This window comes from Myotis lucifugus, unplaced genomic scaffold (genome assembly GCF_000147115.1).
Source record: "Myotis lucifugus unplaced genomic scaffold, Myoluc2.0 scaffold_5, whole genome shotgun sequence".
Taxonomy (NCBI): Eukaryota; Metazoa; Chordata; class Mammalia; order Chiroptera; family Vespertilionidae; genus Myotis; species Myotis lucifugus.
In genome coordinates, this window is record NW_005871053.1 from 7,218,961 (window position 1) to 7,246,644 (window position 27,684).

Below are 27,684 nucleotides of genomic sequence, written 5' to 3' on the forward strand. Positions count from 1 at the left end.
CATGATATTCCCAACTCACAGAAAAGCAATGGTCAGAAAATTAGAACATTTAAAATGGAATATCTCATCATAGTAAAATTTCTTCGTAAAAATAAAAGGTGAAAATGGAATGTTTACCAAAGTAAGTTTCTGAGTGGCTTATGAAGCAAAGAAAGGCACTTACCAATGGTGAATTAATTAAATTGTGTGTGTTTGCTGCAGCTGAAGAAATGTATTCAGAGAAAATATATTTGTTTGACTAGTAATCTTTGGCAAGAATATTTGCTTGAAAAATTGAGAACATTGGAAGCAACATAGTCAATTTAAAAACAAGGCAAATGATTTCAAGTGATCTTCCTTGGCTCTTGATGAATTGACAGATGTTACATATACTACTCATTTGTAGTTTACTTAAGGAGTCATTGCTGAGCTTGAGATGATTGAAGAATTAGCCTCTATGAAGAGTCTGTAGAACAACTCCTGGAGAGAATATTTGTTAAGTTGATAAGTTGAAAAAATACATACATGAACTCAGTACAACCTGAAGTGGAATCTGCTAAGATGCAACTTTTGGTAGTAAAAATATGTGTGAAACAAAAAAAGCTCATGAAACTGTAGGTGTTTGAATTATATGGTTAGTCACTGTACTATTTAATAGCAGGTATTTACAGATTATATTTGAATTTACATATTATTGAACTAGTAGTGTCAATGGGGAGCTTCATTTGCTCTTATAGACTTAACCATAATCAGATATGTGAATTGTATCAGAAGTAGAAGATGAATATCTTGACCTGTTCTACCACACAGCTGTTTGATGGTTTAGCAGTGGTAAAGTTTTATTTGCTATTTTGAGCTCAGAGCCCAGATTGAAATTTTCCTGAGAGGAACCACCTTCAACCACTCACTGGCTTTGGAAATTAGCTTTTGCTGCAGACTTGATAATGGTTATTAATGAGTTAAACTAAGATTTCAAGACAAACAATCCTATATGTGAAACCTATACTGCCATAAAGTCATTGAGAAAACATAACGTTGTAATTACAAAAAGTAATTTTTTTAAAAAGTGCTATGAAAAGTTAAAACAAGAAGCAAGATCTCCATTCCACACAAATTTGTAGCAGATACATTATTTGAGTTCAAACTACAGTTTCAGCAGTTTTCCCCCCTGAGCTCACACAACTATAAAGGATATTCTAATATTTCAAAATTCATTTAATTGTACAATTGAGGAGCTTTCACTTACCTTCAATCAGAAGTGATTAATTTATCATGTACAGTGCTGACATGATAAAAGGCAAATATCAAAAAGAAAATAAAAACAATGATTCAGTTGATTTCCTGAGCAGGATGCAAGGATGATTTCTTTCCCGGGTACTTGTCCAGATGGATTCGAAGAACGAAGCCATCGACAAAAGGTGATAGATGAAGAGGGTGGACATTTATTGGAAGCAAATACAGACTCCCCTGTAGGGAGAGGGTCCCAAGGGGGTAACCCACTAGGCTCCTTTTTTCTAAAGCTTATAAATGCTGTAGTTTTGTGTCTCTTCATGCTCCCTTTTAATTGGACCCCTTCCTGATTTTATGACTCTGTGCTTTTTAAATTGGTCAGTCTTTTGCAGAATATCAACTTCAAAGTCCAAAACCCATGTGGTGCCCCCCTTTTTCTCTCCCTCTTGTATCATCTCTCTATCTCCTGTGAACATGTTTACCTTTTTCCAGCATTTGTTGGCATTTCTCTATCCTCTGTGAAAGTATGTTTCCTTTTTCCCCACACTCTTTTGATTTTTCTTGATCCTCTGTGCATGTACTAGGTGTACCAGTTAATAATGGCAAATTTTGTAATCAAAGAAAACACGATAATTTCAAGAGAAACATCAAAAGTGCTTTATTAAAAGTAATGTCCATCGCTAGCTACACATTTCCCCCACCTTTCAGGTAATTTGTGGATACCGTCCCAATAGAGCTTTTCTTGTTTTGAGGCAAACCATTCAGAGACCCAATATTCCACTTCTTTGTATGTTTTGAAGTGCTGCTCAGAAAGTGCGTGTGCCATCAATCAGAACAAGTGGTAATCTGAAGGAGCAAGGTCTGGTAATACAGCGGGTGGGTTAATACTTCCCAGGCAAGATCTTTTAATGTGTCTTTAACTGGTTTTGAAGTGTGTGATAGTGCGTTATCATGAAGCAGAATTATTTTGCTGTGTCTTCTGGCACATTCTGGTCGTTTCACGATCAAAGCATGGTTCAAATTGACTATTTGTTGTTGGTAGCAATATTAACCATCAATATTAATGGTTTCACCTGGTTTTTAGAAGCTCATAATAAACCATACCTTCTTGATCCCACCAAACGCAGAGCATTATCTTCTTTCTGAAGCGATTTGGCCTTGCAGTCGATGTTGATGGTTGATCTGGATCAACCGATGATTTTGTGCATTTGGGATTCTCAAAATAAATCCACTTTTCATTGCCAGTCACAATTCGATGCAAAAAAGACTTTTTTTGTGCCGTTGAAGCAACATTTTACTGATGACTTTTCGGTTTTCTATTTGTCTTTGTTCAGTTGATGTAGCACCCATTTTCCTTTCTTTAAAATCTTTCCCATTGCTTGTAAACGATCAGAAATTGTTTGCTGAGCAACGTTTAATCGTTTTGCAAGTTGTTTTTGAGTTTGACACACATCTTTATCCAATAATGCTTGTAATTGTTGGTCTTCAAACTTTATCGGTTGACCTGGACGTTCTTTGTCTTTCACATTGAAATCATCACTTTGAAAGCGTTTAAATCAGCGTTCACACGTATCTTGAGATGGAGCATGTTCACCATAAGCTTCCTGAAGTATACGATAACTTTTTCTTCAAAATATAGTAATGAAGTAAAACTTCCCACAAATGCTCTTTTTTTTGCACAAAATTCAACATTTTTAAGCGTAAAAATATCTATGATGTTAACACCTTCAGCAAATTTGACATATGAAGTTTTGAAGCTTACTGTCAATACAACAAAATAGCATACATATCAAATCGCATATATATCAACATATGTGTAACTCCATCTATTGAAAAAAATCTGCATTATTAACTTGGTACACCTAGTATGTCTTTCTCTCCCCTTATCCTGTGGCACCTTTCTGTTCTCTGTGAATGTATGCCTTCTGAGGGCTCTAAGGCCTCACCTATGCATTCCTCCCCCATGGACACTCTTTATTTCTAAGACTTCCTAAACCTGCCTATTTTATCGCTAAAATTCCTTTAAATAATATGCTTTAAATTGGATATTCAGATATTTGCTATCCCAGAACTTGAATGAACAGATATTATTTATAAATTTAATTAAAAATTTAAGAAAATTTAAATTCTCTTTGATAAAAATATTTAAATCAAGGTATAACTCTTTTTTTCCCCAGCTGGAATAGTATTCCTCTTTGCACTAATTAAATATTTTTAGATAAAAACTCAAAACCTAAAATTAATTTGTAAAGCAGATGTTGACAATATTTCTAGAGAAAAACTAGAGACCTAAAATACATTTGTAAAGCAGACATCGACATTCATAATTAATTTGAATGATTCTTCACCACGCCAACCTAAAGCAGACAAATCTTAGAAAAGTTTAATTTTGAAAAGTGATTAATGTTCTCTTCCTTTCCAAGTCCCTCCTCAGGTATAATACTATAGATTTTCAAAGTATTTTCTTTATTAGTGCTCAATACCTTGAAGGTTGAATAACTTAATAAAATATATTATGCACTTAACAAACAACATTTTTATTAGCAATATATAAAAAGATTTGGTATTAATTTCATAAGTTTGGGTAGGATAATGAAAGGAAGGAGAAATAATAGTAATGTTTCTGAAAACTAAATAATATATTTTTGAATTTGGAAAAGTGTTGTAGTCTGTGTTAAGGCAATTTTTTCTCTATTTAAGTAGCTTGTAATATATAATATGGGCAAAATATGAAATATATGTGGGTAAAGATTGAGATCACTTTTATCTGTATATATCAGTGAGAAATACTAAAATGAGAAAGTTTTCTTGCAGTTGCTTAATGTGTATCATTTGGCATGATTTTTTCTTTAAGTATCTTAATATCTCATTTAGCTTTGATTTAAATTTCTTTTTCTAGATGAAGCATTGGATGATTTAAAATCCCAGAAGAAAAAAATAGTAAGTTAACTTATACTTAAAGTTAATTTATGTAAAACTAATAAAGAACTGAATAATGTTTATATGTTGTAAGTAATGACTCTTCTAAGAAACAAATATGCTTTTAGATAGCATTTTAATGATGAAACTAAATTATGAATATTTTTGCTAGTTAATAATGATTGACAGGAAAAAGTAGCTAATGGACTTTTGAGATCCTGAGAATCTATATCAGTTGGAAGCTGAGAAGTAAGTAAATGAATAATATTGGAGGACTTAGTAAGGCAGAGAGATGAAAAAGTGGTGTCCAGATTGATTATTGATTAGGGGTGAAAAAGGACCAAACATTTACATATGTCAGTTCTTAAGTTTTCTTGACATGATAAGGGTAAGAGAGAGGAATCAAGAAGATTGATTGTAAGAGACAAATTTAACATGAAAAGACTTAAGAAAGGGAGAAAGAGATTTTTTTCCCCCCTTTGGTTTCTTTCATTTTTTGTCAGCAACTCAGATTACATGGGTAGCTATTATAGGGGCAGTTAAATGCATCTTTCCGATATGTTGGAAGGAGGGCCAAGAGTGAGAGAAAGGGCCCTAGATATTTAGAGGTTTATATATAGTAGTCTCTAATAAGTTAATTGAACTTGGCTTTTGACTTGAATTTACATGTACTTTTTTCATGTAATTATTTTTTGAAGTATGAAAATGATAATTGATAGTACTATCATGTTAATTAGATGCAAATGATGAATATATTTTAGTCTAAATGTAATATGTAACAATTATGTATGAAATCAGTAAAATTAATATGGTTAAGATTAACGTTAAAACTTGTTCTGTGAATTGGTAGTAAAAGACATTGGTCTTGAGGGTTTTAAGTACCTGAAAATAAAGAAACTTAAGTTCTAAAGGCTTTCTTATCTGTTTTGTTTAATGTTTCTTCAGTGTTCTATGAGGTATTTATCAAAATTGCATTAACATTTTTCATGGTCCTAAATTGAAACATAGAAATATTTTCAATATATTGTATTATTTTTCTGGCATTCTGTACATTATGGAGCAGCTAGAATTCAAAGTGAGGAAATACTTCACTTATATGTGGAATTTAAAGAACAGTGTAAATGAACAAATAAAACAGAAACAGACTCACAGATACAGAGAACAGACTGATAGGTGACAGAGGGGAGGGGAATTGGGGGGCTGGGTGAAAAAGGTGAAGGGATTGAGAAGTACTGATTGGTAGTTACAAATTAGTCATGGAGATGTAAATATAGGAAATATAGTCAATGATGTAATAACTATTTATTGTGCCAGATGTGTACTGGAAAGAATAGGGGGAACACTTTGTAAAGTGATTTTGTAACCACTATGCTGTACACCTGAAACTAATACAAAATAATATTGAATATAAACTTTAATTGAGAAAAAAACCAAAGTGAGGAAATAATGATGGTTCTCAGTAATCTAGAAGTTGTGATATGATTGATAGAGTTTTCTGATACGATAAAAAGGAGCAGGTTGTGGTGGTCAGAGCCAAGCCCTGTATGTATTAAAATGGAGAAGTATTGATTAAAGTAGAAAAGACAAGGAAGACAAAAGAAAAAAAGAGAAAAAAACACAGAAGAAAATAAAAAATTCCAAGTGATGAGAAACCATTCCCATATTAGTGGCATCACATCACCAGAAAACAGAATCTTGGAGCAAACTTGGAAAATTCTGTGAAAGGGCAAGGCAAGCTATTTACTAATTCTTTAATAGCCATTGAAGGACTCACAACATAAAAGGTGCTTCATTTAGGCCTGACAGTTGGAAAATTCATTTTAGGGTTCAATAGTTGAATATTGAAATGGATTATGAAGCATTAGTATTACAGAATAGTTCAGTATGGCATTTTTCTTATAGTATGATTAAGGAAAAATAAGTTGGCTATTATAACTCATTAATTAGGGAACACAATTTATATTGACTTGAATGTTGCTGGTAATAATACTGTTGCTTCTGGGAACTAGTCCCTGGCCTTCATTGCTGGAGCACTTAACAAAACTGCCTTGTTTGAGTAGCTTTACAATTCGTTTAGAACAATAGGTTTGTTAAGGGTGAAATAGTAGTAGGCCAGGGCTAGCTAATGATTGTGCTGGTTATGAGAGGAAAAAGAAGGGACATTAGTTTGAGCAAAAGCTAAATAATTAAAACTGATTTGTGCTGCGCCAGCACGGCCAAGGGTGAACCTGAGGAGGGGTGGTGAAGGATTGAAGAAAAGACAGACAAGAGAATACAGCTGGGGCTCGGTGGATCTCCGGTGCCTGGATGAGGACACAAAAGACCCAGCTTGCAAGCCGATGCTTTATGTTATAGTCTGATTAAAACAAGGGTAGATTAACATGTATACAAATGTTCTTGTTTTGGCAACACTTGCTGCACCTCCCACAGCCCATTAGCTACTTCGGAAGGAATTAGTGAGGGCTACAAGGTCAGGCTTAATTATGCTAGGAGAGCTCTGCCCTCTAGGCTGGGACTTGTTTGTGGCCTTGCCACAGGTCAGCCCGAGGCTTGACCCTAGAGTCGCTCCCTACACTGATCTTGTTCATTGATGTTTAAGTTTTCACTCTACAGCTGTAGCTTTAAAAATACTTTTATTGTTGAAATGTCTGCAGGAAAATGACTATCAGTCCAAAATTATCCAACTCCTAAACCTTCTCTTTTATTAACAAAATTAATACACTATATTTACTACTTGATATTTCACTAAAGGTGGTTTTCTTAGGGATGCATCTCTTTAATATGATTAGATTTGTAATGTAATATGTAATTTGTAAAAGTATAATTTTTAACAGTGAACGTGAATTATCAATTGATTAAAAAGTTAAATTACTAAAGAGTTAAATTACTTAGAAAGGAAAATGAGTAACATCTTAACAGTGTTTTAAATCTAAGAACTTAATGTAAATATTTGCTTATTAAAATAAAGCTAGGAATTAATCTTAAGTTATCTAAAAAACTTCCAAGTCTGGATGTGTATATTTTGCCACTCACATATTTTGTGGTTTTTAATTTTTTTTTTCATTTTTAAAAAATCATTGTTAAATATATAATCCCCCTGCATCCATGAGCATCCTATCAAAAAGATTCAAAATCAAGATAGAACACATGAGTCAAAATGACCTCTTTAAATGGCTTCATGAAAATGCCATGTTTTTTCCAAGATAGCATTTCTGTGTGGTAACTTCTTCCCGGCATTTCTCAGGAAATTTACCAAATCCTGAAAAAAAATCAGTTGAGAAATTGGAAACATGGGAAGAAGTGTTATAATTCTCAACTACAGATATTACTGGTTCAAAAGAATCCACTACTGTCACTTGAAAACAAGAGCTAGAAATGCTTACATTCTGAGCTGTAAGTTAATGTGGACATATCTGGGAACAGGACCATGTACAAGAGAAGTGGAACAGTCTAATTAGTCAGTCTTGCTCTTGTGACCATGTTATAAGTATGTATTATGGGCCTGTCTTATTATTAATGGTGAGTTCTCACAAATAAATGTTAATAAGTTTATACATATAGTATACTTTATACAAAATCCTGCAAATGATCTTCCATGAAATAAATTTGGAAATAAAGGATGTCCTTAAATTGGCAATTTCAGCATGTGATTCTCTGTAAGGTTGTTAACCTCATTAGATGTTTCAAATATTACATTGTTATATTATCCAATAATGTTTGCTGGCATTTTTCAGTGTTTGAATATTCACCATAGGCTACAGATCTCTGTAAATACTTTAACAAAAAAGTGTAGAGAGAGAAAAGTTGTGACTATTTTTGTGAAATACTCCTATATGAAATTAGAAAATGATGTAAAATCTGAATTAGTCAATACAATATTGATTTCAACAGCAAAACACAAATCAGGGTAAACAGACAATATTTTCATTGTTGTAAAAAGATGAGTTTAAATGTCGCAACATGTACCCTAATTTTCTGAATTGAAGATGCCTTTGAGCACATTCTTAATAATTTGACCTAACCCAATGTAAAATGAAAGAAATTTTTCTACATTTGGGATATTTTTCATGGAACAGAAATCAAGAATATTGGCTAGGGCAATTAATAATTTGTGTATTTTAAAATTTCATTTCAATAATAATTTAAATATTAAATATGTGTAGAATATTCTTTCAAAATTAAAATTTTTAAAAAAAGTTTAACCCCCCATTTTTAATACTTTTTTCTTTATTTCAGAGAGAGGAAGGGAGAGGGAGAGAGAGATAGAAACATCAGTGATGAGAGTATCATTGATTGGCTGCCTCCTGCATGCTCCCTACTGGGGTTCGAGCCCACAACTCAGGCATATACCCTGACCAGGAATGGAATGGTGACCTCCTGGTTCAGTGAGTTGATGCTCAACCACTGAGCGACACTAGCCAGGCTCACCATTAATAATAAGACAGGCCCATAAATTAAAAATTAAAATGTTTTTGACATTTATTTTGTGTTAGTGTTTCCTCTTAGGAAACACACTTGCTTAAAATTTTTCTAGATGATGAAGAATGGAGATGTGCTTTGAACCAAGATCTTTTCTGACTTCAAAGTTACAAGTTTATGTTCTTTCCACTGATCGGAATGTCTATTTAAAACAAGTTATTCACTTAAAATGTTGTATAGATAAGTGTGTTATGCTATTATGTGAAAAATTTTGGCTAGAAGTAAATGCAAAAGAAAAGGGGAATGGATTTATATCAGTGCTTTTAAAAATGGTTTTATTTAAGATACTTTACATGTACATGGACATAAACATTAATATTTGTTGAATGATATACCAGGAATTACAATCCTTTGATGAAGAGACATTTTGGTTTTGTGTTAAAGATCACAGTAGTAGCTAACCATATTTTTAAACCTAGCAGTAGTCTCAGTTTAGACCTGTATTGTCCAAATCAGTAACCACTAGCTTTTTTTTTTTTTTTTTAGATTTTTAGATTGAATTTTAGAGAGAGAAGAAGGTGAAGGGAGGAAGGGAGGGGGAGAGAGAGAGAGAAACATCGATGTGAGGATGTAACATTGATCAGCTGCCTCCTGCACACCCCCTACTGGGGATGGAGCTTGAAACCCTAGCAACCCTGGCATGAACCAGCAATTCTTCCATGCATGGGATGACGTCCAACCAACAGAGCCATACCAGCCAGGGCTCCAAGTAGCTTTTAAAATTTACATTATTTAAAATGGAATAAAATTACAATTTAGTTCCTCAGTTGCACAAACAGAATTTTAAGTGCGAATTTATCACATATGGCTCAGTGGCTACCACTTTTATTTAGATATAAACCATTTCTTTTCTATTTCTCTTTTTTATTGTTTAAAGTATCACATATGTCTCCTTTTTCCTGGATTGACACCCCCACACACACACCCGCCTCCCAGGACAAGCCCCTACTGCCCCAGTGTCTGTGTCCATTGGTTATGCTAATATGCATGCATACAAGTCTTTTGGTTGACCTCTTTATCCCCCCCCCCCCTCCCCCCCGGCTTCTCTCTGAGGTTGGACAGTCTGTTCAGTGTTTCTTTTGTCTCTGGATCTACTTTTGTTCATCAGTTTATGTTGTTCATTATATCCCACATATGAGTGAGATCATGTGATATTTATCTTTCTCCAACTGGCTTATTTCGCTTAGCATAATGCTCTCCAGGTCCATCTATGCTGTTGTAAATGGTAAAAGTTCCTTCTTTTTTTTTTTTTACCACAGCATAGTATTCCATTGTGTAGATGTACCACAGTTTGTAATCCACTCACCTGCTGACGGGCGCTTAGGCTGTTCCCAAATCTTAGCTATTATAAATTGTGCTGCTATGAACATAGGGGTGCATATGTCCTTTCTGATTGGTGTTTCTGGTTTCTTGGGATATATTCCTAGAAGTGGGATTACTGGATTGAATGAGAGTTCCATTCTTAATTTTTTGAGGGATCTCCATACTGTTTTCCACAGTGGCTGCACCAGTCTGCATTCCCACCAGTAGTGCTTGAGGGTTCCTTTTTCTCCACATCCTTTCTAGCACTTGACATTTGTTGATTTGTTGATGATAGCCATTCTGACAGGTGTGAGGTGGTACCTCATTGTTTTGATTTACATCTCTCAGATGATTAGTGACTTTGAGCATGTCTCCCAGCCTTCTGTATGTCCTCTTTAGAAAAATGTCCATTTAGGTCCTTTGCCCATTTTTTGATTGGATTGTTTATCTTCCTTTTGTTAAGTTGTATGAGTTCCCTGTTAATTTTGGAGATTAAATCCTTATCTGAGATAGCATTGGCAAATATGTTCTCCCATTCAGTGGGCTTTCTTTTTGTTTTGTTGATGGTTTCTTTTGCTTTGCAGAAGCTTTTTATTTTGATGTAGTCTCATTTGTTTATTTTCTCCTTAGTTTCCATTGCCCTAGGACAGTGATGGCAAACCTATGACACGCGTGTCAGAGGTGACACTCAAACTCATTTTTTGGTTGATTTTTCTTTGTTAAATGGCATTTAAATATATAAAATAAATATCAAAAATATAAGTCTTTGTTTTAGCATGGTTGAAAATATCAAAAAATTTCTATATGTGACACGGCACCAGAGTTAAGTTCGGTTTTTTCAAAATGCTGACACGCCGAGCTCAAAAGGTTCGCCATCACTGCCCTAGGAGCTGTATCAGTAAAGATATTGCTATGACATATGTCTTCTATTTTGCTGCCTATGGAGTCTTCTAAGATTTTTATGGTTTCCCATCTTACATTTAAGTCCTTTAACCATTTTGAGTTTATTTTTGTGTGCGTATAAGTTGATGATCTAGTTTCATTTTTTTTTGCATGTATCTGACCAATTTTCCCAGCACCATTTATTGAAGAGACTGTCTTGACTCCATTGTATGCTCTTGCCTCCTTTGTCAAATATTAATTGAGCATAATAGCTTGGGTTGATTTCTGGGTTTTCTGTTATGTCTGTTCTTGTGCCTGTATCAGGCAGTTTTGAGAACAGTGGCTTTGTAATTTAGATTGATATCTGGTATTGTGATCCCTCCAACTTGTTCTTCTTTCTCAGGATTGCTGTGGCTATTTGGGGTCTTTTTTTATTCCAGATGAATTTTTGGAGAGTTTGTTCTAGGTCTGTGAAATATGCCATTGGTATTTTAATGAGAATTGCATTGAATCTATAAATTGCTTTGGGTATTATGGACATTTTAATGATGTTGATTCTATCAGTCCATGAATCCATTTGTTTATGTCTTCCTCTATCTCTTTTTTCAATGCCCTATAGTTTTCTGAGTACAGGTCTTTTACCTCCTTAGTTAAATTTATTCCTAGGTATCTTAATTTTTTTTGGTGGAATGGTAAATGGGATTGTTTTTTTAGTTGCTCTTTCTGTGAGTTCATTATTGGTGTATAAAAAAGCCATGGATTTCTGGGTGTTAATTTTGTATCCTGCTACATTGCTGAATTCATTTATTAAGTTTAGTAGTTTTTTGATGGAGTCTTTAGGGTTTTCTATGTACAATATCATGTCATCTGTGAATAATGACAGTTTTACTTCTTTTCCAATTTGGATGCCTTTTATTTCTTCTTCTTGTCTGATCGCTATGGCTAGCACTTCCAGTATTATGTTGAACAGGAGTGGTGAGAGTGGGCATCCTTGTCTTGTTCCTTTTCTTAGGGGAAATGCTTTTAGTTTTTGCCCATTGAGTATGATGTTGGCTGTAGGTTTGACACATAAGGCTTTTGTTATGTTGAGGTATGATCCCTCTATTCCCACTTTGCTGAGAGTTTTTATCAAGAAAGGATGTTGGATTTTGTCAAATGTTTTTTCTGCATCAATTGACATGATTATGTGATTTTTGTCTCTCAATTTGTTTATGTGATGTATCACATTTATTGATTTGCAGATATTGTACCATTCTTGCATCCCCAGAATAAATCCCACTTGGTGATGATGTATGAGCTTTCTAATGTAATGCTAGATCTGATTTGCTAGAATTTTGTTGAGGATTTTAGCATCTTCGTTCATCAAGGATATTGGCCTGTAGTTCTCTTTCTTTGTGGTGTCTTATCTGGTTTTGGAATTAGGGTAATGCTGGCTTCATAGAAAGAGCTTGGGAGTTTGCCTTCCTCTTGAATTTTTTGGAATAGTCTGAGGACGGTAGGTTTTAGTTCTTTGAATGTTGGTAGAACTCCCCTATAAAGCTGTCCGGACCAGGGCTTTTGTTTGCTGGAAGATTTTTGATTACTGCTTCAGTTTCATTGGTAGTTATCTAGATATAAATAATTTTTATCACTACATAAAGTTCTATTGCCAAAACACTGGTCTAAAACATCAAAAATTAATTTGTAGAGATCATGGATTCAGTTATTTGATATTCTATATAGATTATGTTGATTTGGGGACACATTCTATCATATATACTTTCTCTAACTTCATTACCAACTTTTCCCCAACTCTAAAGTGATATTTCCTTTACATCAGAAGATTAAATTTCCTTGCTTTGAGAATTTATTATAATTTTGAAATAATTAGGAAAATGTTTTAGTTTCACTAAACCTAGGTTAATAAATCATTCATTTAAGCACTTAGCTGCTTAAATGTTAGATTGAGTTTTTCATGAGGAATCTATTAATTACTATTCTGGCAACATATTTTTAACTGTATTTTTAATTTGGTATGTGTGTTCTGTTTTGCATTTTAAAATAAAAGTCCTTTGGAATATGACATTTAATGAATCCAAGAGGCTATCAGTGGTCACTGAAAAGGAAATGGTCCTGTTCCAATGTTTGCAAAAGCATTTTATTCCACACATTAGCTATGTGTTATAACTATGACTGTCTTGTACTAAAGTTAAACTTTTTTTTGATATTGGGCCATAACTGCTAAAATGATACTTTACTAGTAATTACTTTAAAATTGAACCCAGTATTAACCCATAAAGTGACTTGAATGCATTGTAAATAAAATGCTATAATAATGTATTTTAATTACAGTCTCTAGTGTGAGCATAGAACTCAGTAAAATTTTAACTTTAATTATTAGTATGTTCATTTTTTTTCTCTTTAAAGTTATTTGACTCTAAGTATAAAAAGGGGGAGCTTTAGTTTTTAAAGTAATTTGAGCAAATTCCATGGCTGTTCTCCCAGTTTAGTGAGTGTTCGCTGCATTTGCAGCAAGCTAATTGCTTCTGCTAATAAATAATCTAAAATCGATGCTGACAGCAGTTAATTGGCACAGAGATTTTATTTTGTAAAGCTCTTGGCTAACGACCTTCTTTAAATTAATAGCATTAAGTGCTATGAGGAAATAAATCTAAGGAATTGCCTGTCATTTGCTTGTCATGTTTAATAACTTCCAATAATGATGGCTGATAGATTTTTGCACATTCCATTATTGAAGTTGGTGCATGTAATTATTCTCCTCATTATATGTAAACAATTAGCAATATTTGGTATTTCCTTGCAGTAAAACTGTTAAGTACAAGTAACATATTAGAGGTTAGAAGTCATTTCAAAATCTGGATTTTAATTATTTGAATGTAGGAAGTCTTTCATGCTATCTGGATATATTATGTGCTGTTTATTTTAAGCCTATACTTGAACACTTTTTGAATGGGACTTATAAAATAAATTGTGTGTGTTTTAAAATGTGGAATTTATGGAAATTTTTGTTCACAGCTTGAAGAAGTCATGGAAAAAGAAACTTATAAAACAGCTAAATTAATTCTTGAAAGGTTTGATCCAGACTCAAAGAAAGCAAAGGTAAGGCTGTGATACCACTACTATTTTATTATAAATTGCACATTGTAATAGATCACTGTAATAACATTATTGTAATTGACAGGAGTTTGAGCCGCCATCTGCTGGACCAGCTGTAACTGCAAGACCCGGACAAGGTAAATAACTTTGTAGAAACTGCTGCTGCTGTTGGAAAGATCCATATTTACCCAAGTGAGTTAAAAAATGTGTTAGAGGTGTATAAAAACTTACGTAGAATGCTTTTGTGTTAATTTTTATTTGGTAATTTGGGGTATGACTTGGAATGATGGCAATATGTTTATCTCATTTTGCTTTTATAGGATTATATTGACAAATAAAGATGTTTTCTATTGAGATTAAATGTATAATTGGTTTGACTTTTTGAAATCTAAGTAATTTAAACAATATTTTTATAGTTTTTTTCTCCTCTAAGTAAGAATTTCTTGGAATATCTATTTTTAAGAAAATTGTTACATTTTTATTATTTTTTTGAGGTTAAGTTTAATGAAGATTTTTGTCAAATTTGAAGTTTCTCTGAAATAGCACTTTTATTTAGGAAGAGAAAATAATTTAGAAATGAGGAAAAAATTGAATTACTGCTATTTAATAACATTAATTCTTTCTTTTGGAGGTTATATTGCCAGGTTATTAGTGAAATAATCACTATTATGTTATTAGTTATTATGTAAATGTTAAAAGTCATTATTTTAAGTGGTTACATATTTTAAGTGGTCTTTTCCCAAGACTGGCAAGTGAAAAGATATTTTTGAGTTTGTATTGGCTTTCCTCTTTATTCTCTTGTCTAGAATAAAATAATATAGTTTGTAAGACTTTTGTTGCAATATAGAATGTAGTATTTAAAAATTTTTAACATTTATTCTTATAAATCATCAGAATTATAGTCTGGCTTATAAAGTTGGGATGACATGTAGAACTTTGAGAAGTCAGTTCTTTTATAAATGTCCCCAAAGACTAAGTATACTAAATAAGCTATAATAGTTTTAGGTTTTCTAATTGGGAAAAATCCCATCTTCTCCTATAATTCCATAAATAGGATTTTGGTTTTTAGAAATATTAGCTTGCTCTTTTGATAAATGTAAAAGTTTACATATGACTAAAATAAATTAGGCATAGATACTTTCAAAGAAACTCCTACTTTCATAATCAGTTTAAATTTTCTACAATTTAAACTTTTTCCTAATAATTATAAAAAACTTTTTTTTTGGTGTATAGGCTACGTATCTATATTTTTACAGTATTTTGTATAACTAGGACTAACTTTTTTATTTTAATTAAATCTTTATTGTTCAGATTATTACAGTTGTTCCTCTTTTTTCCCCCCATAGCTCCCCTCCACCTGGTTCCCACCCCACCCTCTGCCCTTACCTCCCCCCCCACTGTCCTCATCCATAGGTGTACGATTTTTGTCCAGTCTCTTCCCGTACCCCCCACACCTCTTTCCCCCCGAGAATTGTCAGTCCACTCCCTTTCTATGCCCCTGATTCTATTATATTCACCAGTTTATTCTGTTCATCAGATTTTTTATTCACTTGATTTTTATATTCACTTGTTGATAGATATGTATTTGTTGTTCATAATTTTTTTTTAAATTATTATTTTACAGAGAGGAAGGGAGAGGGATAGAGAGCTAGAAACATCGATGAGAGAGAAACATCGATCAGCTGCCTCCTGTACACCCCCTACTGGGGATGTGCCCGCAACCAAGGTACATGCCCTTGACCGGAATTGAACCTGGGACCCTTGAGTCCGCAGGCCGACACTCTATCCACTGAGCCAAACTGTTCATAATTTTTATCTTTACCTTTTTCTTCCCTTCCTCTTCTTAGAGGATACCTTTCAGCATTTCATATAATACTGGTTTGGTGGTGATGAACTCCTTTAGCTTCTTCTTACCTGTGAAGCTCTTTATCTGAACTTCAATTCTGAATGATAGCTTTGCTGGGTAAAGTAATTTTGGTTGTAGGTTCTTGCTATTTATCACTTTGAATATTTCTTGCCACTCCCTTCTGGCCTGCATAGTTTCTGTTGAGAAATCAGCTGACAGTCGTATGGGTACTCCCTTGTAGGTAACTGACTTTTTTTCTCTTGCTGCTTTTAAGATTCTCTCTTTGTCTTTTGCTTTTGGTGTTTTAATTATGATGTGTCTTGGTGTGGTCCTCTTTGGATTCCTTTTGTTTGGGGTTCTCTGTGCTTCCTGGACTTGTAAGTCTATTTCTTTCACCAGGTAGGGGAAGTTTTCTGTCACTATTTCTTCAAATAGGTTTTCAATATCTTGCTCTCTCTCTTCTCTGGCACCCCCATAATTCGGATGTTGGTACGCTTGAAGTTATCCCAGAGGCTCCTTACACTATCTTCATATTTTTGGGTTCTTTTTTCTTTTTGCTTTTCTGGTTGGGTGTTTTTTGCTTCTTCGTATTTCAAATCTTTGACTTGATTCTTGCGATCCTCTTGTCTGCTATTGGATCTCTGTATAATATTCTTTATTTCAGTCAATGTATGCTTAATTTCTAGATGGTCCTTTTTCATATCCTCGAGGGTCTCACTAGATTTATGGAGGGTCTCACTAAATTTATCGGCAGTTTCTAGAAAATTCTTGAAAAACCTTATAACCGTGGTTTTGAACTCTGTATCCTGTAGTTTGCTTTCCTCCATTTCTGTCATTTGTGATCTGTTTCTTTGTCTCCACATTTTGGCTGCTTCCCTGTGTTGATAGAGTGGCTTTCTGTGCTAGGTATCCTATAGGGCCCAGTGGCTCAGCCTCCCCAATTACCTGAGCTGAACACTCTTGGTACACCCCTTTGTGAGCTTTGTGCACAGTCTTGTTGTAGTTAAGCCTTGATTGTTGTTGGTATCACTGGGAGGAATTGACCTCCAGGCCAGTTGGTTGTGAGATTCAGCTGTGTCTATGGTGGGAGAACTTCTGTGCTGGAGACACCCTTATGGGGCATGACTTGCTTCAGTGGGGCTTTGGTGCTCACTGAGTCTGCCCCCTGAGTGTGTCCCTTATGGATCTGAATAGTTGTAATCTGGATGGTCCCACTCTGACCACTGGGTACACTGGCTCTTGGATCTCTAAGGAGGTGCTAATTTAACCTCTGCCTGAGGCTACCCAGCAGGAGCTATGGAGAGATCTGCAGATTCCTCTTCTTTGTTTGGGGTTTGGAGGTGTCCATATGAGGTCCAGCTGTGAAGCAGTGCAAGCTGCTGTGGGGCCTTGGGCCTTCTTTTGGATGTTCTGGGTCTCTCTGTCCCAGCTGCAGCTTGTTAGATAATTTTAGATTGCAAAGGGCCAGGTCATTCATATGCAAAAGCCTCTGTGCACAGCTTGGGTGGGGCGGGGTCTCAGGGAATCAACAGGGCGGAGCAAACAGCTATGGCTGATCCTCAGCCCTGCCCTAAGAGGCCCCGGGTCTCAGTGTCCCCTGGTAATCGCTGCAAGCACCTCTGAGAGAAAGCCGCCCTCCAGTTCCACCCACTGCCAGGCAGTCCAGTTTCTCTCCATATGAGTCTGGGTCCCCAGAGACTCTCCTGGAACTGGAGTTGAGAGCAGCCGGGAGCTTGTGACTCCCTCCCGATTGAAAAAGATAACTGCGTCCCTCTGTTGCCAGCCCTTTCCGAGCGCGCGCCTCCATACCTCTGCACTTTACTTCCGCACCTTCTCTGGGTCTCAGTGTGCTTTTCTCTTTCCTTCTAGTTGTAGAATTTCCACTCAGCCAGCCTTCCTGTGGTTCTGGATGATGTCCGTTTTGTCTTTTAGTTATATTTTTGAAGTGGTTTTGCGAGGCAGCAATTTCAGGTGTTTACCTATGCCGCCATCTTAGTTTCTCTAGGACTAACTTTTCAAAAAATACTTTTTAAATAATCTTAGTGAATAAATTTTTAAAATGTGATATTTTGCAGTTACTTTTAAAAAATCTATTGCTAGCAGTTACTTAAAAAAAACTGACCTTTTCACTCTTATTTAAAAAGTACAGATATATGATTCCCTCTACTGACATTCTTAAGTATTTATTAATATTTAGGTAACATAAGTTTCTTCAAGAAGCTAAACTTATCTTTACTTAGAAGCTTTGATATTCAAATACATTTTTTTCCTTCTGATGTTATGTCATAATTATTGAAAAACCATTGCTAAAAACGACAACAACAAAACTTATTGTTGGTGGTCTCTCTGCTCTAGAATATTCTGCTTTCAAATATTCTTTTCTGGAGAATTGAAATTTAGCTACATATAAATGAAGTGTTCATTTAAAAGAATGTATTAAATAACTTATGTGCAGGCACCATGGAGAATAAACAGATGATTACAATATGGCTTTTTACTTTAAGAAGCTGATAATCTTTAAAAATATTTATTCTGGAGTGTATTGTTCCAGTATTCCTGGCTCTTCTAGGTCTATTGTAATTAACTGCTTTTTAGAGTTAAGGTGGTGAAGAACAGAGTTTATTTTGGACATATGTTTGAAATGCCTTTTAGACAGACATCCAAGTGGCGATATTAAGGAAACAGTTGAGTATGAGTCTGGCAAACAGGAATTATCTGGGCTGGAGATATAAATTTGGGTGTCACTAGTATGTGGATGGTATTAACACCGTGAGACTGGATGTGATTACCACGGAAGTTAAATGTGGAGAAAGAAAAGGACTAAGGCCACTCTAGGGTATGCTAACATTAAGCTGTTGGGAATAATGAGGATGAACCAGAAAAGGAAGCTGGAAAGAGGTGGTCAGTGAGACAGGAAACCCGGGAGAGGTGGAGTCCTGGATGCTAACTGAAAAGAGTGTTTCATGGTAGTGGTCATCTGTTACAGAAACTACTGCCAAACAAACTGAGGGTCAGTCATTGGCCATTGATTTTAGTAATGTGGAGTTCCTTGGTGACCTTGAAGAATGGGGGCAAAAGCCTGATTAGGGTTGGTTTAAGAAAGTACGGGAGTAGAGAAGTTGGAGACAATTGAACAAACAATTATTTTGAGTAAAAGAGAGTGGAAAAATAGGTAGCTGGAGGCAGAAGCATTTGTGTTTTATCTGTTTTCTTAATGAGAATGCATGGATGAGGAAGATGTTGGAGTTATGAAGAGAAGGTGTAAAATAATTCTCTAGGAGAGTATGAGAGTAAATAGATTAGGAAAATGTAGGAATGCCGGAGGACACTAACATCCACTTGAAGTTAACCATCATGCATTTAAAGCATGTGTCTTTTCCAGTTGTGTTTAGCTGTATGGGTACCAGGCATGGAGTAGGCAGAGAGTTGGCTTTAATCAGGACTAAGATTTTGCCTAATGGATTGGATAAAGTGATAAAGGGGCAGGGAAGTGAAGTTGTATACAAAAAGGGAGGGATTGTAACACTGTATTACAAAATCTAAGATGATCATGAGGGAAATAGGACACTGAGAGGGGAATAATGGACAGTCAGAGGTATTGGTAGTATTAAAATAAGGTTCTGCAAACTACAGCTTGCAAATCTGGGCCCAAATCTCTTTTATATGGCTCTTGAGCTTAGAATTGGTTTTATATTTTTAAAGTGTTCTAAAAAATAACAAACAAGAATAAGCTATGCAACAGAAACCACATATGGTCAACAGAATATAAAATGTTTACTGTCTGACCCTTTACAAAATAGCTGGAAAGTTAAGTGTGTTTTGAGAGTGGGATGATTGAACTTGAGAGGAGTGCAGTTATCCTTAATGACAAGGATATAGGACTAGATGATGACCATAGATAGGAGTGAATGACTGAAGTAGAGAGGCTGATAAGAATGTTGGAGGATGCCACCTGATAGCTAAAATAAATTCTTAACAGACCCTTCTATATGTGTTTCAAAAAGAAAGCCACCTATACATTCTCTTTACCTGTGTATATAGCACTACATCTCTCTTAATGAAATTAACAAAAGAAAAGTCAATTGTATCCTGCCACAGCTAAATTTGAAATCAATAAGTATTGCAGAAAAATTTAATGGCTCTAGCAAATAGATTACAACTTCTTATTTAAGTAGGATTTTAGAGTTTACTTAACTTCCGTGGCATATAGGGAAGATTAAAGTAGACATCATTAATCTTTTTTGAGAGCAAATAAATGGCACTTTATATTTTGCTGTTTTTTTTTTTTTTCGGAGGATGTACATTTGATTAAGAAAATCTGGAAAACACCTTATAAAATAGCAAATTTTCTTTTTTGGGTGTTCTTACGTGTCATATCTATACTATTACAGTTATCTGTTGTTACAAACCACCTCAAAACTTAACGGCTGAAAACAGCATTCATTTGTTTTGCTCATGAATTTGTAATTTCGGCAAGGTTTGGTAGAAACAGCTCATCCCTGCCTCACATCAGTTAGAGCTATCTAACTGGAGCTGAAGGATGTATTATCAAGATGGCTTAACTCACAAGGCTAACATGTTGGTGCTGGCTGTTGGTTTGTCTCCACCTGGACCTCTCTAATGGGGTCACTTGGGCTTGCTGCTAACATGGTGGCTGGGTTCTAAGAGCACACAGCTCAAGAGACAGAAAGTAGTCCTAGAAACTAGTACACCTATATTTGTGTGGTCAAACAGTAACAGCACAGATTCAAGGGAGGGGACATTTTACATTCTCCCTCCTCCATTTGATGGGAGGCAAATCAAAGAATTTTGGACTCTTAAAACTGCCACATGTACCTTAATACAGTTAACAAAGGCATTTCTATCCCCATCCATTTTCAGTGTTCATCTTAAATGCCACCATTATTATGAACCCTTTCTTCATCCCATCACTGAGTTTATATCTTCCCCTTCTTGAACTCTCCATGGTACTTTGTTGGTTCTTTTTTTATGGCACTTACCTTGCATATGTGTATTTTGTAATTTTGTATTATCTTTGCTTGCCACCTCTAATGCAGCTCTGGGTCCCATTCATTAGTGCCTTCCTTATAATGGCTGCTTAATAAATGTGTTGAGCTTAAGAAAATAAAAGGAAACCTATTTTTAATTCATGAATTTTGTTTAAATGTTATGAAATAGTAATTTACCAAATGGGACAATCTTGGTGAACTTTCACAAGTTTGCATTTTAGAAAGAACACTTTTTTTTGGTAATATGGAGAATGGATTGGAGAGAGCAAGGCTGAGACATGGAGATCAATTTGGATATCATCTAACATAGGTAAGAGATAAAGGCCTGCTCTAAAGTTGTAGTGAAGGAGTTGAAAAGGAAGAGATTTAAGAGAATTCAGATTTAAGAGTAGATTGACAGGACTCAATGGCAGTCAGATTTGGAAAGCGGGGAGTGGGAAGAGGAGTCACAATATTGCCTAGGTTTTTGGCTTGGGTAACTGGTTAGATGTTAGTGTTTTAAGCAAGATAAGGAACATAAGAATTGGAGTAGTAGGTTGTGTAAAAGATAATGAATTTCTTTTGTTGAGTGGGAATTATTCTCTTTATAGGAAGTTGATTATTTATAATGGAGCTCAGGAAAAAGGTTGAGGTTATAGATATAGATTAGAAATCATTGGAAAGTATAGACAACATACTTATTGAAACCATGGGATTGAGTAAAATTTCCTAGGGAGAGAAAATAGAGGAGGAGGATCTATGGCAGAACTCTAGGGAACATTAATGTGTAAGGATAAATGGAAAAAGAAGAGCCCAGGAAAAAGACAGAAGCAATGAGCAGAGTTAAAAGTATAACTAAACTGGTACCTAAAAAATTGAAGTGTAGTAGAGAAGGCATCCACTGTCATAGTTTGCAAAAAGTGAAGTACCAGTAAGTAGAAGACAAATGAGGCTGACAGGTTATATAACAGAATGAGGGCATTGTTGTCATAAAAACTGGGATTTGAATCTTGGCTCCAGCTCTGAGCTGGAGTAATTTTTGGCAAGTTACTTAGTTTCTGAGCTTTGGTTTCTTTTGAAAACTGAGGATAGGTACTATCTCAAAGAATTAACTAGTGCATAATATTGTATAAATACTACATAGATTAGTAAACTCACATAAAGCTCCTGGTGTAGTACCTAGCAGATAATAGGGATCGATAAAGAGCAGCTACGCTAATGACAATAATGGCAATATGACCAAAACAATGGTCCTTTCAGTGGTGGGTGATACTGTGGAAGTTATGAAGGAGCACAAAAATCCGATTGTGTTGTGTTGAGGAGTGAAATGTTAGGGAAGTTTTTCTTTTTTCAAAAAGCTTTGCCTCTATGGGAAGGAAGATTTTGGAGTCATTTCTGTTAATAAAAAGCCATCAACCTATTGAGAAAATAATTTCATTAGAGAAGTAGGGTAGAAGCTGTATTTAAAGGATCTCAGTATGAATAGGATTTGAAGATGATATAGTGAATGTAGACTTTAGAAAAATTTGAAAGTAAAAGGAAGAGGTGTCATATGCATGTTCTTTATTATTGGTTATTTAAAGGAATTATATGGATATACATTTATTTATTTATTTGTTTATTTAATCTACCTGCCTACCAGTTTATTTATTTATTTATTTTTGTCAATCCTCACCTGAGGATATTTTTCCATTGATTTTTAGAGAGAGTGGAAGAGAGGGGGAGAGACACAGAGAAATATCGATGTGTCTCACATGGATTGGTTGCCTCTGAACACACCCTGACCAGGGCCTGGGCATCTAGCCTGCAACCAAGGTAGGTGCCCTTGATCAGAATCCAACTCAGGATGCTTCAGTCCATGGCTGATGCTGTATTCATTGGGCCAAACTAACTAGGGCTATCTTCTATAATAATAAAAGCATAATATGCTAATTAGACTGGATGTCCTTCCGGACGACCTTCCGGTGGAAGCTGGGGCTGCGAGGGAAGCCCCGGTTCCGGGTGCCAGAGGGAAGCTGGTGCCAGCAGCTGGGGGAGGGAAGGCCTACTCTTGCACAAATTTCACGCATCAGGCCTCTAGTATGTATATAAATTTAAACAATGAAACTTGAATTTATATAAATTGAAAAATAGAAACTCTCCTGAAGATAAACCCCCATACCCCATTTAAATACATCTCATATTTATAAAGAGCCAAATTCACCCTAGGTTTAAGTTTCCATATGCATGTGAATGACTCATAGGCTTAAAGTTTTTTTCTCATTACTAAAATTTACTAAATTTTGTGGGGGTTTTTTTATTTGTTTGTTTTTGAGGCTAAGAACTGGACACAAAAATTCAGAAAGTCTTTGGCCAATACTAAGGAAAATATGAGGATTGTGTTTGTAGATTTGCCAACACTATTTAAAGAAATATGAAACCCAGAGTGCATAAAAGACTTTTTAGTTCACAGGTGATATCAGCTAGGATGAAAATTCATGCCTCCTAAATATTATATAGTGTTCTTCCTACTACAGCTTGATACCAAAACAAATGCAGAATTTTTTTTTATCAGTATGTAAAGAAGTAGTATTTAAAAATTTGATGAAATTGAGAGGTAATTATTTGTATTATAGCACATTTATCTCAAGAATTATTTAATACCAAGCTAGGGTTATAGATTTAAGTTTTTATATGAATTTGCACTTTAAATAAGTCCATAAATAACTTTAGGAAAACATTTAATTTGAAAATTAATTTGTGTTTTATTTTAATAATTGATTTAGAAATTGTAGATTGCTTAACTATTGATTTATTGTAATCTCTGGAACTTTTAGATGTATACTACTTCTATTAGTTATTGCTTATTAAATAATTTTCTGTGCTGTGGCTAAGTTCTTTGCATTGATTTATTTAATCTTTACAAAAACCATAAGAGGTAAATATTCTCATTATGAGGAAGCTGTACTGAGAGATGCTATCAACTTGGAAAAGGCTGCATGCACATCTAATAAATGGGGTGGAGCTAAAATTTAAATTAAAACAGTTTGATCCCAGAGTTTATGCTTTAGCAACTATCCTGTTCATCATTATTTTAAACCTTTCTTTCTTTTGTATCATAATATAGTAGTTTAAAATCTTATTTTGATTTGTTTCATTATAATTTTAAAAATTTGGACATGTCCTCATATTCAATGAATGTGATTTTTATTGAAACCCTGATTGGTCATTGATAAGGATGTTAAAACATCCTCCAATGTAGAATTGACCTTATGGAATACCTGTTATGATACTATACCAGATTGAGGTGGAATGCTAGGTAAATCTTTTGGGGGATGCTACTTTATATTTCAATGCAGGAAATATTTAATATAGCCATATGACTACTTTGTTGAGTACTAGAAACTTTTTGGCATAGTAATAACACAAGGCATTTGTGAATGGTAAGTGGCTAAAAGTTGAGAAATCTTAGATATTTTATTTTTTAAAATTGATTTGAGAGAGAGAGAGAGGAGAGAGAAACATCAGTGTGAGAGAGAAACATCACTTGGCTGCCTCTTGCACGCATCCCAACCGGGATTGAACTTGCAACCTGGATATGTGCCCTGACCAGGAATTGAGCCGGTCACATTTTGGTGTATGGGACGACATTCCAACCAACTGAGCCATACTGACCAGGGCAAATCTTAGATATTTTAAATCAAGACTTACCAGAATATTTCATAACACTTTACCAAGTGTAGATTTAGATTGTATCACTAGCTACTTTTAACTATTGATATTGTAACTCTTATTGAATTAGGATGACATAGGTTAATAAAATTGTATAGGTTTCAGTTGTACAATTCTATAATACATCATCTACATATTGTATTGTGTGTTCACCACCCAAAGTCCAGTCTCCTTCCCTCAACATTTATCCCCCTATACCCTCTCTTACCTTCCTCATCCCCTTTTCCCTCTAGTAATCACTATACTGTCTTTATTACCTGCTTTGCCTTTGAAAATGATGATACTATTTTCTCCCTTTCCTGACTCTTGTATATCATTTACCCCCCTTTGTCTGCTTAAATTTAAATTTAGAAGCTATTATGCTAAGTCTCTTTTATGGAATGTTAGACACGGTGTTCTTTGCTTACCAGTTAGTTATAAACCTCAACTTATAGTAGTGCATGAGTGATGTTAAAAATGTGCTTTGGTTAATTTTCACAGGGTAAATGTACATTCAGAGGAAGCACATCATAAAACTTTCTGTAAAGGGCCAGATAGTAAATATAATACACTAGAGACCCAGTGCATGAAATTCGTGCCTCAGCGGGGGCGGGGAGTCCCCTTAGCCTGGCCTGCGCCCTCTCGCAGTCCGGGAGCCCTCGGGGGATGTCCAAATGATGGCTTAGGCCCACTCCAGTCGGACATCCTTAGCGCTGCCACGGAGGTGGAAGAGGCTCCCACCACCACTGCTGTGCTTGCCAGCCATGAGCCTGGCTTCTGGCTGAGTGGCACTCCCCCTGTGGGAGCACACTGACCACCAGGGGGCAGCTCCTGTGTTGAGCGTCTGCCCCTTGTAGTCAGTGCGCATCATAGCAACCAGTTGTTACACGGTTCGGTCGATTTGTTTATTAGCCTTTTATTATATAGGACTAGAGGCCTGTTGCACGAAAAGATTCGTGCAATAGGCCTTCCCTTCCCCTGGCTGCCTGCACCGGTTTTCCTTCGGCACCGGGGACCCAGGCCTTGGCTCCGGCCAGAGCCGCCTTCAAAGCCTTCGCTGCTCCAGCTGGAGCCGCTTTGATCGCTGCTCCAGCTGGAGCAGCTTTGATGGCTGCTCGGCCGGAGCCACCTTCAAAGCCTTCGCTGCTCCGGCCGGAGCTGCCTTCAATCTTTGCTCCGCAGCTTCACACCTGCATATGCAAATTAACCGCCATCTTTGTTGGCGGTTAATTTGCATATCTCGCTGATTAGCCAATGGATAGTGTAGCGAAGGTACGGTCAGTTACCCTGTTTGTCTATTATTAGATAGGATAGGATGGCTTTGAGAGCCATATGATCTCTGTTGCAACTACTCAGCTCTTTTAAAGCAGCTACTGACAATCTGTAAACAAAAGAGCATTATTGTATTTTAGTAAAACTACAAGAAGCAGCAGCAGCCTGGATATGGCACATTTGCCAACCCGTTACAGAAAATCTTTTAATTTCTGCAACTAAATATAAGATTTATTTATGGTGATACATTATTTATGCTGAGTAGGAAGTTTTCTTTTATTGAATGTATTGGCAAAAAGAAATTAGTATACTAAGAAAATAGCAGTAGTGTAAAGGAGAATAGGCATGGTACCTGATAGTTAAGAATACTTTTGCAACATTTTTATGACTACTTAGATTAATTACCTCATAAATTATTCGATAATTCCAGAATATACTTATTCACTCATTTTTTAGAGTTACCATTGTTTTTATCTTGAAAAACCTGCAATTTTCACTAAATTCTGGTAAACTTTCCTTTCTTTATTATAAATTAGGAAGGGTTACTGTAAAAGACACGACACATTGGGTGATGATTTTATTTACTTGAATTTATTTTGAAAAGTGATATCAGTGGATGGATTGAGATCAAGGCTTATTGTGTAAATATATGCAGTTGACTTGTAGGTTCAGAAATGGAGTACTCTGTTATAGTCAGTTTTCAATGTTACATTTTATAGATTTCTTATTACAAGCAGTTTTAGCCCTACAAATGCCTTTTGGTGTCACAAAATTAAATTAAATGTAAATAATACTTGTGGTATTGGCTAATGTGGCATTTTGGATATTAAATGTGATTTATACTTCTTATTCTTTTTCTCAGAGATTCGTCAGCGAACTGCAGCTCAAAGAAACCTTTCTCCAACACCAGTAAGGTCTAGCCAGGGCCCTCCTCCACAAGTTCCAGTATCTCCTGGTCCAACAAAGGACACTTCAGCCCCTGGTGGGCCCCCAGAAAGAACTGCTACTCCAGCCCTATCGTCAAATGTGTTACCAAGACGTCTTGGATCCCCTGCTACTTCTGTGCCTGGAATGGGTAAACAGAGCACTAAATGTTATTTACAGTTTATATTGTTTTCTCTGGTTACCAATAAAACGGGCCATTTTCAGACAGTATGGAAATGGCATTTCATTTGGAAATAGGAGAGCAGTTATCTGATTAAGCAGGAGTTCCATATTCAATTAGCCATAACTCTTTACAGCTGGCACCTTGTGATACTGAAACCTATTTCTTGAGCTCATTTAACTGTTATGGCTTCTTTGTTTAAATGGCGATAAAACTTTGTAGTATTCTGTAGTCAACAGTATAGCATATCTTTTTATATTCACCTTTAGAATGGCTCCAGATTTATTTAACATGGGGATAGAAGAGAACACTTTTGGAATATATTTATGCTTTTTGCTACACCCTTCACATATATTTTTAAACAGGACAATTAACATATTTCAGGAAGAATATTCCTTTATTGTGGTGTACAATACTACTGTTGTTAATATGGACTGGTATTAAAGTATTCTTTTTAAAAAAAATATTTTATTGATTTTTCTACAGAGAAGAAGGGAGAGGGATAGCCAGAAACATCTATGAGAGAGATCAATCAGCTGCCTCCTGCACGCCCCCCACTGGGTATGTGCCCGCAACCAAGGTACATGCCCTTGACCGGAATTGAACCTGGGACCCTTCAGTCCGCAGGCCGACGCTCTATCCACTGAGCCAAACCGGTTCGGCTAAAGTATTCTTTTTTTAAGCCAGAGAATCTTAGTATTTTGTGACAGATACTTTAGCATAAAGTCCATTTAAGTTAGCATATTTTCTTTACTATTATTTCATTCCTTTGGATTCTCTCTTTTTAAAAAAAAATGTTTTTATTGATTCAAAGAGGAAGGGAGAGGGAGAGAGAGAGATAGAAACATCAATGTTGAGAGAGGATCAATGATCGGCTGCCTCCTGCACACCCTCTA

General features: G+C 35.4%; 1 protein-coding gene across 5 annotated transcripts in view; it reads left to right on the top strand.

Moving 5' to 3' along the window:
* LNPK (lunapark, ER junction formation factor) overlaps positions 1-27,684 on the top strand; it is a 71,278-nt gene that overhangs the window by 20,511 nt on the left and 23,083 nt on the right. For 4 of the 5 annotated variants that reach the window (XM_006083091.3, XM_006083092.3, XM_023744659.1 and 1 more), the window contains 4 exons: positions 4,109-4,149; positions 13,807-13,890; positions 13,973-14,024; positions 26,546-26,758. In XM_006083091.3, coding sequence (XP_006083153.1) covers positions 4,109-4,149; positions 13,807-13,890; positions 13,973-14,024; positions 26,546-26,758 — 390 coding nt within the window. The remainder of the gene's footprint in view (positions 1-4,108; positions 4,150-13,806; positions 13,891-13,972; positions 14,025-26,545; positions 26,759-27,684) is intronic. The other variant, XM_023744671.1, reaches the window with a different exon arrangement.